The sequence below is a fragment of the Gavialis gangeticus genome, unplaced genomic scaffold, assembly GCF_001723915.1.
Source record: "Gavialis gangeticus isolate Ggan-Ray unplaced genomic scaffold, GavGan_comp1, whole genome shotgun sequence".
In the NCBI taxonomy this organism is placed as follows: domain Eukaryota; kingdom Metazoa; phylum Chordata; order Crocodylia; family Gavialidae; genus Gavialis; species Gavialis gangeticus.
Window position 1 is genome coordinate 99,202,332 of NW_017729022.1, and position 13,695 is coordinate 99,216,026.

General features: G+C 42.1%; 1 protein-coding gene across 4 annotated transcripts in view; it reads right to left on the reverse strand.

Moving 5' to 3' along the window:
* Positions 1 to 13,695, reverse strand: part of ITPR2 (inositol 1,4,5-trisphosphate receptor type 2) — a 533,709-nt gene that overhangs the window by 67,075 nt on the left and 452,939 nt on the right. For all 4 annotated transcript variants that reach the window (XM_019515702.1, XM_019515703.1, XM_019515701.1 and 1 more), the window contains 4 exons: positions 12,747 to 12,872; positions 9,176 to 9,351; positions 6,831 to 6,995; positions 2,994 to 3,189 (listed from right to left, as the gene is read on the reverse strand). In XM_019515702.1, the coding sequence (XP_019371247.1) occupies positions 2,994 to 3,189; positions 6,831 to 6,995; positions 9,176 to 9,351; positions 12,747 to 12,872 (663 nt within the window). The remainder of the gene's footprint in view (positions 1 to 2,993; positions 3,190 to 6,830; positions 6,996 to 9,175; positions 9,352 to 12,746; positions 12,873 to 13,695) is intronic.

Below are 13,695 nucleotides of genomic sequence, written 5' to 3' on the forward strand. Positions count from 1 at the left end.
TGGTGGGGCAGCAATCGGGGTGCTGGGGTGGGTCACATAGGCCTTACAGGAGAGGTGATAGCCCCTACGAGGGCCATTTGGCCCCCATGGGGGGCTGTACCCCTTGTGTGGGGGCCAAACTCCCTGTTGGGGGGGGCCAAACCCCCTATTGGGGGATGAACCCTTTGAATGGGTGACAAACCCCCTGTTGGGGGACAAACCCCTTGCATGGGGGCTGAATCCCCTGTTGGGGGGCTGCATCCCCTGTGTGGGGGGATGAACCCCTTGTGTGGGGGGATGAACCCCCTGCTGGGGAACTAAAACCCTTATGTGGGTGCTGAACCCTCTGTTGTGGGGCCGAACCCCTTGTGTGAGAGGACAAACTCCTTGTGTGAGAGCGATCGCGATTGTCCAACTGATCGCTGTCTCTGTCTCACTCTCTCTTTATAGCAGTCTTTTGTTTTACTTGTGGAGGAACATCGATTTGGGGGTATTTTAGAGAGTGACTTTGGGATTTTTTTTTTTTTTTTAATCAGGGATTTTTCAGTTTTCCTATAGGGAACACCAGAATTCCTGCTATGGAGGCCAGTGGCAGGACCCTGCCTGTTCAGAGCTGGCACCTTGGACCCAGCTGGAGGTGGCTGACCTCCTAGCCAAATGGGGCCATGAGGACATGCTTTGACAGTTCAAAGCTGGCCACCATACCCGGAACGTCTTCCGGGTGATAGCTGCCCAGATGGCCAGGCAGGGGGCACAAATGGCAGTAGGCCAACCCTGCAACCGCAGTCCATTGGCAGCTGGCCCAGAGGGGCAGATGCCTCTACTAGCTCAGCAGTTCCCATCTGAGTCTGGCAGGTGCACAGCAGGTCACAGCCAGGCAGCAGCCCCAAATGCCAGACTGCTGCAGTGGGTAGAGGGAACTCTCCAGGCTGCTTCAGCAGTCCAGCTGGCACAAGGGGTAGTGTCCCCAGGTACCAATTGGCTGGACCCCAGAAGCTCCTGAGACCAAGTAGCCCTGAGCTACTTGTCAGGGCAGCTTTTTATACTGCTGGGGACAGCACAGGTGCTGGCCCTGGGCTCTAGCACCCCCTGGCTGCAGATGCAGGAGGAGCCAGGCAGGGTTATTTTACCCCAAGTGGCACAATTTGCTCCACAACAAAGTGCATGTCTGCACACGTGCACTGAAGCAAAAAGCCCTGACCCAAATTTGCACTGCTTCTATTTGAGCTGCTGCAAGCACACGTGCTTGCATGTGTGGACCTGTCCCATGGGATGTACCACAAGGAGTTCCTAATGTAGACCAGCAGCAATGACCTAGGGCCCCTTTTTCTTTGCTTAGATCTGTCTACGTGAGGAACTGTTCTGCCAACCCTTCCCAATCCCACCAAACCCCCAACAGATCTGGCATCCCCTGATCCCATGAAACCAATCTGAACCTGACAACCCTTAATCCCACTCCCAATCATGGATGCAGCTGGGGCTGCTGCCTCCACCTCTTGGCCTGGCAGACTCATCTGTGCCCTGGTGCTTGGTGTTTTGAGCCCCAGCTGCTCTGTGTGCTCCTGCCCCCTTGGGCACTCCCAGCTTCCAGAGATTCCCATGATAGGGAGGTCCCCAGGCCTGCTGCGTACTGCCTGCAGAGGCGGGTCCCCATGCCTGGCCACCCCTCTATGAGGTGGCCTCGTCCTGCAAGGCAGGAGGGATGCAGCACCCTCCTTCTGGTCATCACCTGCCAGGCTCTTATCACATGGTGCTACCCACCAGAACTGCATCCTGGTCTGTAGCCTGAAAAACTGCAGTTTGGGACAATCGGGGGTCGGCCCAGGAGTTCCCAAGGGGATGGGAGTATGTGGACCAGCCAGGGTTTGGGACAGCAAGTGCTATGGTGCAGGGTAGTCTTCATACAGATGGGAGGTAGGGGCAGCAGCCCCAGCTAGATGAATGATCGGGGACAGTGGTGGTTGGCAGGATCAGGAGGGGTTTCATGGGATCAGAGATGTCAGATCTGTGGGGAGTTTGGTGCAATTTGGGTGGGTTGGCAGGACAGCTCCACGCTTAGACTGATCCAAGCAAAAGGAACAGGGCCCCTAAGTAATTTCTGCTGGTCTACATTAGGAACTCCTTGTGCTACCTCCCATTAAATCTTCTTATTTAATCCCTGAGGTAACTCCTCACTTTGTTCTTATCAGTTAGTAAAGTCTGCACGTAGGTGAACTATTGGTATGTTTATTTTAAACCCATTTACAGTATTTAAAGTTGGTATTTTTTGGTTCCCTGCATTTTGAATTAATGCGGTTTTCCTGGTTCAAGGGACCAAAAAACAGTTTGGAACTTCAAAGTAGATGTATTTTGAATTATCCATGTGGTAAGGCATACAAAAACTCATCCTTTTGGCTGGGGAGTGAAAATAGCTTCAAGGTACCTAACACTTTGAACTATCCAATATTGAATTAATGAGGTTTTACTGTATCCAATTAACCCATCATCCAGTATCACCAGTATATTTTTTTGACTAGATGCTCAGTGCAGAAAGCCAGAGAAAATGTTCCAGGTCAGAAAAATCTATAAAGTACCCAACAAAAGACATGCAGAAACACAGGGACTGCCACCCTGGATCAGACCACTGGTCAATTGTGTCTCCAACAGTATCTTGTACTATGTATTATGTATTGAACTTCAGTTGCCTTAACAAAAGTTCCAGAAAGATTCCTATCAGAAGAGGTAGATTATATATTGGGTGACTTTTTAAAATCAAATCCATACATTTACTAAACTTGTTATAATTGTATACACTGTCATAATGCAATAGACATAAAGCAATACGTCCTATATTTATGGCTCAATAAAAAGGCTGTATTTAACATTCTATGACTTTCCTAATGAGTGAAAAGTGTATAACATTTTTTTTAAAAATCCAACATGAATTTCAAGAGAAAATAGGGAAAAAAAGCAATCAAATTTGTTGGTGAGAAGGAAGTTTGAGAAGGATGTTGATGTGAAGGTGAAAGCCATACCTGCAGCAGGAGTTCTGTTTTTCAGTCTGTCTACCTCCATGGTGAAGTCATCCTTTAAGAACAGGAAACCAATGATTGAGAAGAGGTAGACTAGGATAAGAGCTAGCACTGCAGTGAGGATAATGGAGCGACCATTTCGTGTAACACTTTTTATAACATTTAGCAAAGTCTCCTCTCTGTACACCAAATCAAACAGCTAGAGATAAAACAAGACAGGGACAGATGAATGAAGGCAATGCAATATAGAAATGTGACATGAGAACAGAACCCCAGCTTGGGAATTAAACCTAAGGCCTATTCTGACACCAGATACATGAGTATAAAACTTCTATTGATTGCAGTGGGCACTCTGCATGCCTACATGGAGAGAGAACATGGCATATGATTTTAAACTTTATTAGTGCATCTTAAAGTAACACCCAGAATTTAGAGGAATAAAATATGTTAGGTACAGACCTAGTGTAGACTGGCAATATTCAGAATCAACACCCAATTTGTTGCTGAAATTGGTTACTATATCTGCAGTAGAACAGACCAAATCCCAGATTTGAACATCTCTAGGTTATGGAGAAGTCTAAATGTAAATTCATATTTTTCAGGTTGGCCCCCTCACTTACATGCATACACACACACAGATCTGAGCTCCCAATCCTGCATTTGCACAAGAGTAATTTGGATTGGCTGGAACTGGCTGAGTAGTTCCTATAAGCTTATAGGACTCATAGTTAAATTTACTCATTTATGAAGGTAATTGCAGCATCAGGGCTGCAAACATTGTAACAAAAAAGGAAAGTTAATCATGTAACATTTGAAAAGTACATTCTTATTTATATATAACATTTGAAAAGTATATTCTCATTTATCTGGCACCATGTGCTTTCTTGATTTTGATGTCAAAACCCTAAAGATACAATTAATACCATATTTACTTGACTACAAGACGACCCTGAATATAAGGCAACACATCAATAATTAGATTCGATATATGCAAAATGTATGAATGTGTTACAATTTTCTAGGTATGGAATCTAATTATTGGAGGTTTGCCTAAAATTTGTTCCCCGCCCACTGCTATAGCAGGGAAAATAAATGTGTGTGCGTGCGGGGGTCGGGGGTTAGGTAGCCCTCTGGCCCCCAACTTCTACATCCTCTTCCCCCTTTACAGTCAGGCTCTGGTTTCCCTGAGCACATGGAAGTAAGGGGCACATATGAAAAGACTGACCTTGAAATAAACATATAGGCAAATTACTATGGGTACATATAGACTTAGTTCATCCAGAATTGATGCAGTTTACCGTTTTTGAAATTGCTTCAAGTTTCAGCAGTTTTATGCCTACTTATATATAGCACAAACTACGCATACTAGCCCAAAGCCTCATGATTTACCATATAATTAATTGGGCTAGGCCCCAGCAGAGTCAACAGCATTTCAAGCCATGATAATCCCACACCTCTGCACTGCCCAAGTATGCACATATATTCCAAATATCACCCCTAAAGGATCCATGTGCTAATTAACCCCCCACTCATGACTGGAAGTGGGTGTTCTTGTCGCAAGTCGTTGGATCCTCCAGAAATACATAAGTAGATGAGGCACAGGACAACCTGGTCCAGCTCTACCTCATGGAGGGTAGGGACATACTAATCATATGTGACAGGCTGAGAGAGGGAGCAACAAAGGAATTCTGGATTAACTGTTTGGGACCCAGTTTCATGATGTTTGCCAGATGTTTAAGGCTGGTGAAGAAACAGGAATCACTGGAAATACGAAAGACTAGAAGAGTCTGCTGCAGGAGAGGAGAGGAAGTTGAAATGTATTCACTGTAGTGGCTGACTCTGACTTGAAAAAGAGTTGGTGCTGAGTGGGACTGAGAATGGGCACTACCATATATCTTATTAGATGAGTTATACTATTCTATGCTTGTGGTAGGTTCCCAATCCGTACGTTTGCCCAGCATGGGCTATGTATTTTACAGTCACGATCAGTGTGGACTGCACTTAATCAGCTTCATATTTGACTTACATTACTGAGCATATGCTGATTTTGGCAGCATTTTAAAAACAGACAATATATTTAAGGAGGTTTCCTTGTATGTAAATGTAAATGAGTAGCTCTCTTATATCTGAGTAAATATGGTAACAATAATGATAATAAATGCATTAAAATAGTATTTTTATTTTACAGTGCTATTCATGTTTTATAGCTCCTTGGGCTTTATCTCCAATATGTATAGTTCTATATCAAAACACACAAATCAGATATAAAATGGTGCATAATAATTTATCAAGATGGCCCATAGTAAACTGAATGAGTCACATTGCATAATTTTCTGAAATCCACACCCTTGCAAGGGAATTTATAATGAAGAAAAAAAGGAAAGAAAACTATTTTTCATTGCATTCTAGATTCAGCTTAAAATGAGAAACAAGAATAAGAGTTTTTAATATTTCTGCTACCAAGTGAATTTGTGTAAGCAATTAGGGAATGTTTACAATTACAAGGAATCATAGACATTTGTCACTCAAAAACAGCCACTGAAAAAACTTAGTTGCATATTAGCATTTCTTAAGCTTTTTCACACTGTGAACTATATCCCAAGACAGAGATCTCCTTAAGCGCATTGAAGGAATAATAGATTCTCTGGGGATATATATTTTTAAGCCAGGCATCAATTAGTGAGAGATTCCTGCTAATTTTAAAGGGAGTCCTGTGGCTAACACACTGAGTAAAATCCTGTCCTGACTGAAATCAGTGACAGTTTTGCAACTGACTTCAGTAGGGCCAAGGATTTCACCCAGAGAGTCAGCGTCAAATCTTGAGAATTTATCAAACAGGGCCTCATTATAGGCACAGCATCACTTCTGTTGATTTCAGTAACACCTGGACAAGTGTTGGTCAACACAGATTTAGCCTATGAAATCCTGACTCCAACAGGAATTTTGCCATAGTAAGGATGGAAGCCTGGTAACTGTAGTTTAGAAAGCAAGCTCTGAACAAGACACAGTAATTATTGGACATAATCTTGATTGTTCAGGAAACTGAAAGGAATACTATACTGAGTATAATGGAAAGTAAAAGCCATTTAACTGCACAAGATTGTATATAATCTCTCCAGAAGGTTTGTGCACTACAGAATAAAATGAAAGTGATTAAAAACTACTTAAGAACAGCAAAGAGGGTTTTTAAGGTTGTTCATCTTGAAGGGAACGGTTAGATGACTTTCAAGATTATGTTTTATATAGAGTTACTTTGAATTCACCTGCAACCTATTATAAAAGGAATTTTATGCAAGTAACTGAACTTGAAAGAACTGAAAGAAGTACACATTTAAAATGCTGAATCTGCAGGTAGATGGCAGATGCACCCAACCCCTCACCAATAGTGAAACAAGTTGTTGTTATTAATCATATTTACTATGGCAGCATCTACAGACAAAGTGAGATCAGGACCTCATGATACCAGCATTGAAATCACACTGTGGTCCAGTAGTAGACAGTGTCTGTACTCAGCCACTTAGAATATAAATAGACAAGATGGAGACATGGAGTAGGGGAACAAGTACCACATACACACGTAATGTTGGCAATGGCCGGGGAAAAGAGCAGGCTGTTTGATGTTTTTTTGGAAAGGATCATATAGGCTTTCACAGATACTAAGTCCTAAAGGAAATGAATTCTAATGAAAAGAGTATTCCTAAGTGGTAGCAGCACAACAGTTACCATCATAAGTAAAAATACTTATGATTTGGCATGACTGTAAGGAAGAAATCAGACAGCTGCATGTTTAATAGTAATTTCTATTTTTTCAGTTTTCCCCACACAAAGACACATACTTACCAAGAAACTGTAGAAGAATTCATGCACGCAGAGACCCAGCATGCAGACCAAGACGTAGGCTACATGATAGAGGAAGGCCATGTCCATAATGACTGCTCTGTAGCCACGTGTGAATGTTCCACGGTTTCCAACAAAACTCACCAAAAACACTATTTTGTTACAAAGCTGTGGGGGATGACAAGGTTAGAATCACTACATTGAAATAATATTATATATTACTTGCATCATCGTACCTACAAGCCCTAGTCATGGGCCAAAACTCCACTGTGTTAGGATCTGCATAAGCACAATGAAAAAATATGGCCCCTTATTAAACAGCTTACTCATAAGTCAAGAGAAAACTGGAAACTGCACTAGCAGCCTGAAGAGCTGTGTTGTGCCAAAGCCATTACAAAAACATTTTCTTAGCTTTTCATTTCATTCCAGTTCCTCACATGGACACCACACACAACAACCTGTTATGCCATTCATGACATGTGTAGTACCTGAAACAACATCAGTTCCTGTGCCACTTTGATTATGCAGCTAAATAATGTTAGTGTCTAAATGTAATATATAGAACACTAGGCTGGCCTGCAACATCTGAGATAGTTTTGTTTAGTTAAGACAACAGCTCAAAAGGGTTCCCTCACCTACAGTGCTTACATTATGGCATCAGAAGTATGCAACAAACATGGACCTATACTTTTGACTTCAAAAGGAAACCAGGGAAGTGAGATTTCTTAAACTACAGAAAAAAAATCAAGGTTTATTTTGAGAAATGAAGTCCTGAAGTTTGATCCAATCCCAATGCAGTAAATCTCCCATTTCCTCCACTAGGTAAAGGATCAAGTCCCTGCTGCATATAATATACACTCAGATTAAAGGTACTATATCTTAGTATTGCATACAGAGCCAGTTTTTGATTGTGATATATTTTGAGCATATGGGCTAAGTACAGACATTCAAAAGCCCAAGGCAGAATCAAGCTAAACTACCCAGTTTTCTGTAAGTGATGTAGTATACATCAGTAGCAAACAGAACACACTAGGGCTGTGTGAAACTTCGGGTGCTGATTTGATTTGGAGGAGATTTGGCCTGATTCAGCACCTGAATCTCCGAACCCAAATCAAATCAGAAGACCAATAAAAAGGTCCAAATTGATTTGAAGCTCTCTGAATCAATTTGGAAAAGATTTGGAGAGCTTTGGAGAGCTTCAGAGATTTGGACAGTCCCCACTCGCTGCCACAAAGAGCTGAACCCAGATTCTGGCAAACTGAAATAGCGGGCGGGCGGGGCTGAAAGAGGAGGGAGGGGATCATGGGGGGACCCCAGCCAAACCCCATCCCCTGCCTGCTCCCCCAGACCCTCTGATTGCCCGCCAACCCCAACTCACTCTCTCAGCTCTGTCAATGACTGCCTTGCTGGGTCCCAGTGTCCCGGCTCTTTAAGAAAAAGAAAAGCCCTGCACTCACCAGATGCTGCAGCAGCTGTTGGGGCTTCTGAGGCCTTGCAGCAGAGCCCCCCACACAGCATGGGGCAGTGGGCATGGTGGCCACTGCCGCCCCCCAACCCTGCCCTGCCCCTGGCCTGGGAGGAGCTGGTGAGTGTGGGGCTTTTTTTTTTTTTAAGAGCTGGGATGCTGGGACCAGGCAAGGCAGCCATTGACGGGGCTGAGAGAGCGGGCAGTGGATGAGGCCTGTTTGATTCGGAGATTTGGCCGATCTGGTGGCGACTGAATCTCTGAATCAAATTCAGCTGAATCGTTTTGGGACAGTGATTTGAATCATTGAATAAAATCACTGTCCCCTGAATCAGCCGAATCCAAAGTGAATACTAGCTGTTTCTCACAGGCCTAGAACACACATTTGCCCTTTGGTAGCAGAAGCAAATCTTAGACCAGGTTCCACCATTTTTAAATCAATCTATGTGCCAAGCTTCTATTCTGTAACAGGTATAGACCGGTTTGCATATCAAACTTCTGTTCTGTTATGGATATAGACCACTTTCTGACCAGTAAAAATGTAATGTCTGTATCCCGGCATGGTGTACATTGAGAACAGCTGCTTTGAAGTGAATGGAGCTGTCCTGGATATTTGTCAGATACCATGCAGTCTATTGTTTATTATAGAGCTCTTGATTCTATACTTTCCCCTCCAGAATTTATACCAGAATACATACCCCTTTAAAAACTCTTTGCCTACCACTGTACCTAAACAAAGTTCTGCTATTATTTGAAGAATTTCTCAGGTATTCCTTTCCTTAATTATAGAGCAGCTAAAGATTAATGCCAACACCGTGATAACATTATCTAAGGGCAAATTGAAGAGTTATTAAAGGCAACTGATGCATGCTTCTGTACTTACATTAGCAGCACCAAGAAGTATCAATGTTGGCCCAAGCCCTATTGTGTATATAGACCTGAGAATTACGGATACTAGAAATGGTCGAATACCAACAGGCTTGGAGAAGAAAAACAGCACTGCTGTACAGACTGCCACTGCTATCCAGAGGAGGACTGAAAACAATGGAGAAAGTGTACCTACACAGGGAAGAAAAAGAAATTTTGGAAAATCAGTTTTGCATTACAGTTCATTCTTTTGCTAATTTATCTAACAAATAGAACAACTTGTGCAATATTATTTCTGGCTGTAACTTACCCTGATCATAGCAGGAGATACTGTTGCCATATTCTAATTAATTATATACAGGTAATAACAGGAGTAAATAATAAAGTTGCCATTAAATCTGAGCATTTTTCAGATGAGATGGTTTACCCATCTGATGTAAAGTTTTGCCAGTTGGCTCTTTTCTCCAGAGCTCATCAGGATACTTCACTACTATTTTTGTGATTGCCTAAATACAAAAAATTCCACTATGCCCCAACATGAAAGTTCAGCTATTTGGAGCTGTGTCACTACTATGCTAACTTCTCATGCTGCCAAGAATATAGCCGGCCTGGGAAAGATAGTGGTGTCTGGGGAAAGGTATATGGAGAGGAAGATCATAACCAGCTCAGCAATGAAACCATGCATATCTATCTGGCAGCAGATACAGGGGTCCGTGATATCACTAGGATTAGAAAACTGTGGGATTAGAAAAGTTTCAGAGCTGAGGGTATTTATATTTTGGCAATCAGATCAAGCTCAGCTCCATATAGATTTTTCATTCCAACAAGAATGGAGAAACTTCAAGTGGACCCTTAAAAAAAATCCAAACTTGATTTTCAGGTCTCCAAAAAACTCTAGGTCCAAAGCACTCCATGTGTTTTTTATCGAGTCATTCTTCTTCCCTTCCTCAAAGTCAATAGATTTCATTTAATGAAACTTGCATCAATAACATGTACAGACATGCACAGTGGAGGCAAGGAGCCCGTCAGAAAAGTGATTTCACTTGGGTCATATGATGCAGGAATTGCAGAATTATACTAAAAGGCAGCATTCTAGGGATGATTAGATCAGCTCAAGCACCTCAGACACGTGAATACAGACTGATTTTACTCAGGAAGAACAGGGGTGGGAGAGAGATAGTGAAACAAACTGCCTCTTGAGTTCCACTGGACAGGGGAGTGCAGGAGGAAAAGAGCCTGTCTGCCTTATGACTTTTCTAATCCCTTTTGCTCACACCTACGTTTATTTTTTATAAACCTCTATTACATCCATGAGTGCTAGGAATGATTGGATTTAGAATGCTGAATTGCACTATCGCTGAAATCACTGGATTATTGGGCTTCTTAAACTAAGACTATATAAACCTGCAGCACAAAATGAGTTTTAAAACGTGTTGGTGTTAGACCAGAGCATTTAACACGCTGTAAAATTCTCAGATTAGGCAAATACTTATTAGTTTAAAGGGTTTGTTTTTAACTCTTTGTTTCTTCTTTATTTTATGATCAGATGTGCGTGTATTTTAAATTAATTGGTATTTATGAAATTGAGAGTACTAAGGATGGTAAATCTTCCCTTGCTAAAACAAGCATAAGTCACCATATTGCAAGTTTCTCTCCAGAGTGCTTCTGGTGTGCTTGCACTCTGACCATCTCAGGGGGTAAAAGGGTAGTTCAGTCTCCATGCTGTGCCCTTTTAATCTTTTACCTCTCTATTTAGCCAGCCAACAAGAATGTCTGCTAGCAGTACCGTAGCAAGGGAGAGGCAAACAGGACAACTGCTGCAGGCACTGAAGTGATGGGGTGGCAACAGGTGAGTCATGAGTAAATATTTTGTTATAAACATTTTGAAAAATTTTGGCTGATGTGGCTGATAAATACTGCATGTATGCATGCATCTGCAATGTGCACATGGCCAGCCCAGCAGCTTAGAGAGCACTGTCCAGCTGGTGAGTCTTTTGCGGAGGAAAAGGGGCAGGGGAGAGAGAAGGGGAATGGGGGGGGGCAGATTGAGGCCCCCCCTGGTGAGGGAGAATGGGGGCTGGGACTGGGGCAGGTGCTGCCCACCCAGGGCAGGACGCGGGATGCAGTCATGAGCAGCTTGTTTGGGGGGGAGTGCAGGAAAGTGGAGCTAGCTCCCACCACTGCATGCACTCCTGGGTGAGCATGGGGGGGTGCCCCCCCCGATCTGTGCATGCTTGCCCCGGACACCAAAATTCCTTGCTATGGCACTGCCTGCTAGTGCCAACTTGTGGCAGTAATATTTGTGAAGAGCACATGTATCTGCTAGAAACAGGGAAACTGGATTGCTTCCATCAACTTAGTTCACGTGAGTCATCAGTTGGGGGTGACTTTCAATCACATTACTAACTGGGCTGGACCTGACCCAGTGACCCTGAGGTGAATGGTTCTCTAGCTTATTACCAATCTCCCGAGTCATCCAGTCCCCTTTATTCCTATTAAGCATGTTACTTCCTGTTTATATTGTACATTGATTTGCTGGACTATATTAGTGAATATACAGAATAATCCAGCCTTAGATACTCCACTAAAAGTATATGGGATTAGCAGTGCAATATAATAATTGCACACACACACACACGACAGTCAGTCAGAAAGTAAATCTCTCATATTTCTTTCTTAGCCAAATATTATTAAAAAATATTAAACTTTGTGCAGAAAATGTTTACATCACTGCTGAACACAACTGTATTTCAACGTAGTCTCCTGTGTCAGTGGTCTTTTTCCACTGATAAACAAGGACATGTTTCCTGACATAACCAAAGTCTTTGTCCTTCCATATAAAAATATATGGGAAAGTAATTTTAGTGGGGTATCTAAGGCTGAATGACCTTGTAGTTCCTAAGATCTATGATGAAGCAGAGCCATAATTACTCACTTTAAATATGTCATTCCTTTTTCATCTTGTATGCTTATATTTTGCCACTGATATGTTATATTTTCCCAATGAGCAAAGCAGTTGCAAACTGGCAAACTAAATGGATTTTATATCATCCCATTCCTTGTCTGGCCCTTCTACCTGGCCACTCAACATTTTCTGAGTCTTTCAAAGGAATGCAGACCTTTAACTGGCTACAGTCTTAGAGGTTAAGTAAAATCTTTCACTTTTATTAAAAAAAATGTAAGGTTGGGGGAAAAGAAAGTCCGTTTTTTTTTTTTTTTACACAAACTTCTGATTACTTTGCCTGTATTGCATTTTTTTTTTCCTATTCTTAATATGAAGGTATTGATTTACATAGTGCCAGAAGCCCTTTTGGGACTTTTTTGCTACGCTGCTCAAAATCACCTTCCTCTTCAAGAGACTGATACCAAATATGACATTAGCCATTCTACAACAACTTTGGTTGGGGCTGGTTTGCCCTTTTATTGCACCATGAATTGGTTGAATGTGTGGTATGTTGCAATTTATTATGTGATTAGCATGCTAATTGCACAATAAATGCAATGTCTGCCAGGATCCTGAGAGCTAAAAATGTTTACAATAAAAAAAACAAAAGAAAAAGGAAAAAGAAGGATGGAATAGCACTTGCCTTCATCTCCATCATCTCCAAAGGGGTAGAAAAGAGCAACTGCTAAGTTGATGAACACAGCCAGGTTGAAGGAAATGCTCCCCCAGAGAGAGATATGTCTAGAGAACCAGAACAGGGCCGGATTATCTAGAAGGAAGAGCAAAGCAGTATTGAAGAATGAAAAGAACGTACGTGAGTTTAATGAGTAACAGCTCCAAGAAAACAAGGCAGGTGACTTAAGGAAGAAAAATTAAGTAAATGGTTAAAAAAAATAAATCACTAATGAGATAAAAAACAGACATTTTAAATAGTTTAATGGTCATATTATTGCATTTTCACAGCGCTTTTAATCCAGAAGAACCCCAGAACACTTCATTTCAAATAACTGCCTTAATAATGGGAGTTTGCATTTGGTGGGAGAAGGCAATCCAGGTGATTTAACACCAATCCGTACTCTGCACACATCACTGGGTGGAGAGAAAGAATTTTTCCTAGAAAAATTAAAACACACCCCCCCCAATCGAAATTAGGATGGACTTTTATGTCCTCAGAAACCTCAAAACTATGTTTTTCTCCCCACAAAGATCAACAACTCAATTTACCTGAAGGAGACGGGACAAGTTAACCTTTAAAATGATCAAATATATGGATCTGGAGAATCTAGATATATCACGTGTGATACAACCTAACACTAACTAAATCATTTTCTACTACATTTTTAAAGTGCTTAGAATGCCACAACTTAAGTCAGGAACCTATTGTGCTAGGTGCTGTACAAATGCATAGAAAGAGTCCCTGTCCCCAAGAGCTTACCAGCTAACTAGGCAAAACTGACAAATACATTGGAGAGAGAAGAGGCAGGTGAGTGATCTGCCCAAGTCGCTGAACGATCTGCCCAAGTCGCTGAACAAGTCAGTGAAAAAGCCAGAAATACATAGAATCAATGAGTCGGAAGGGACCTAGACAGATC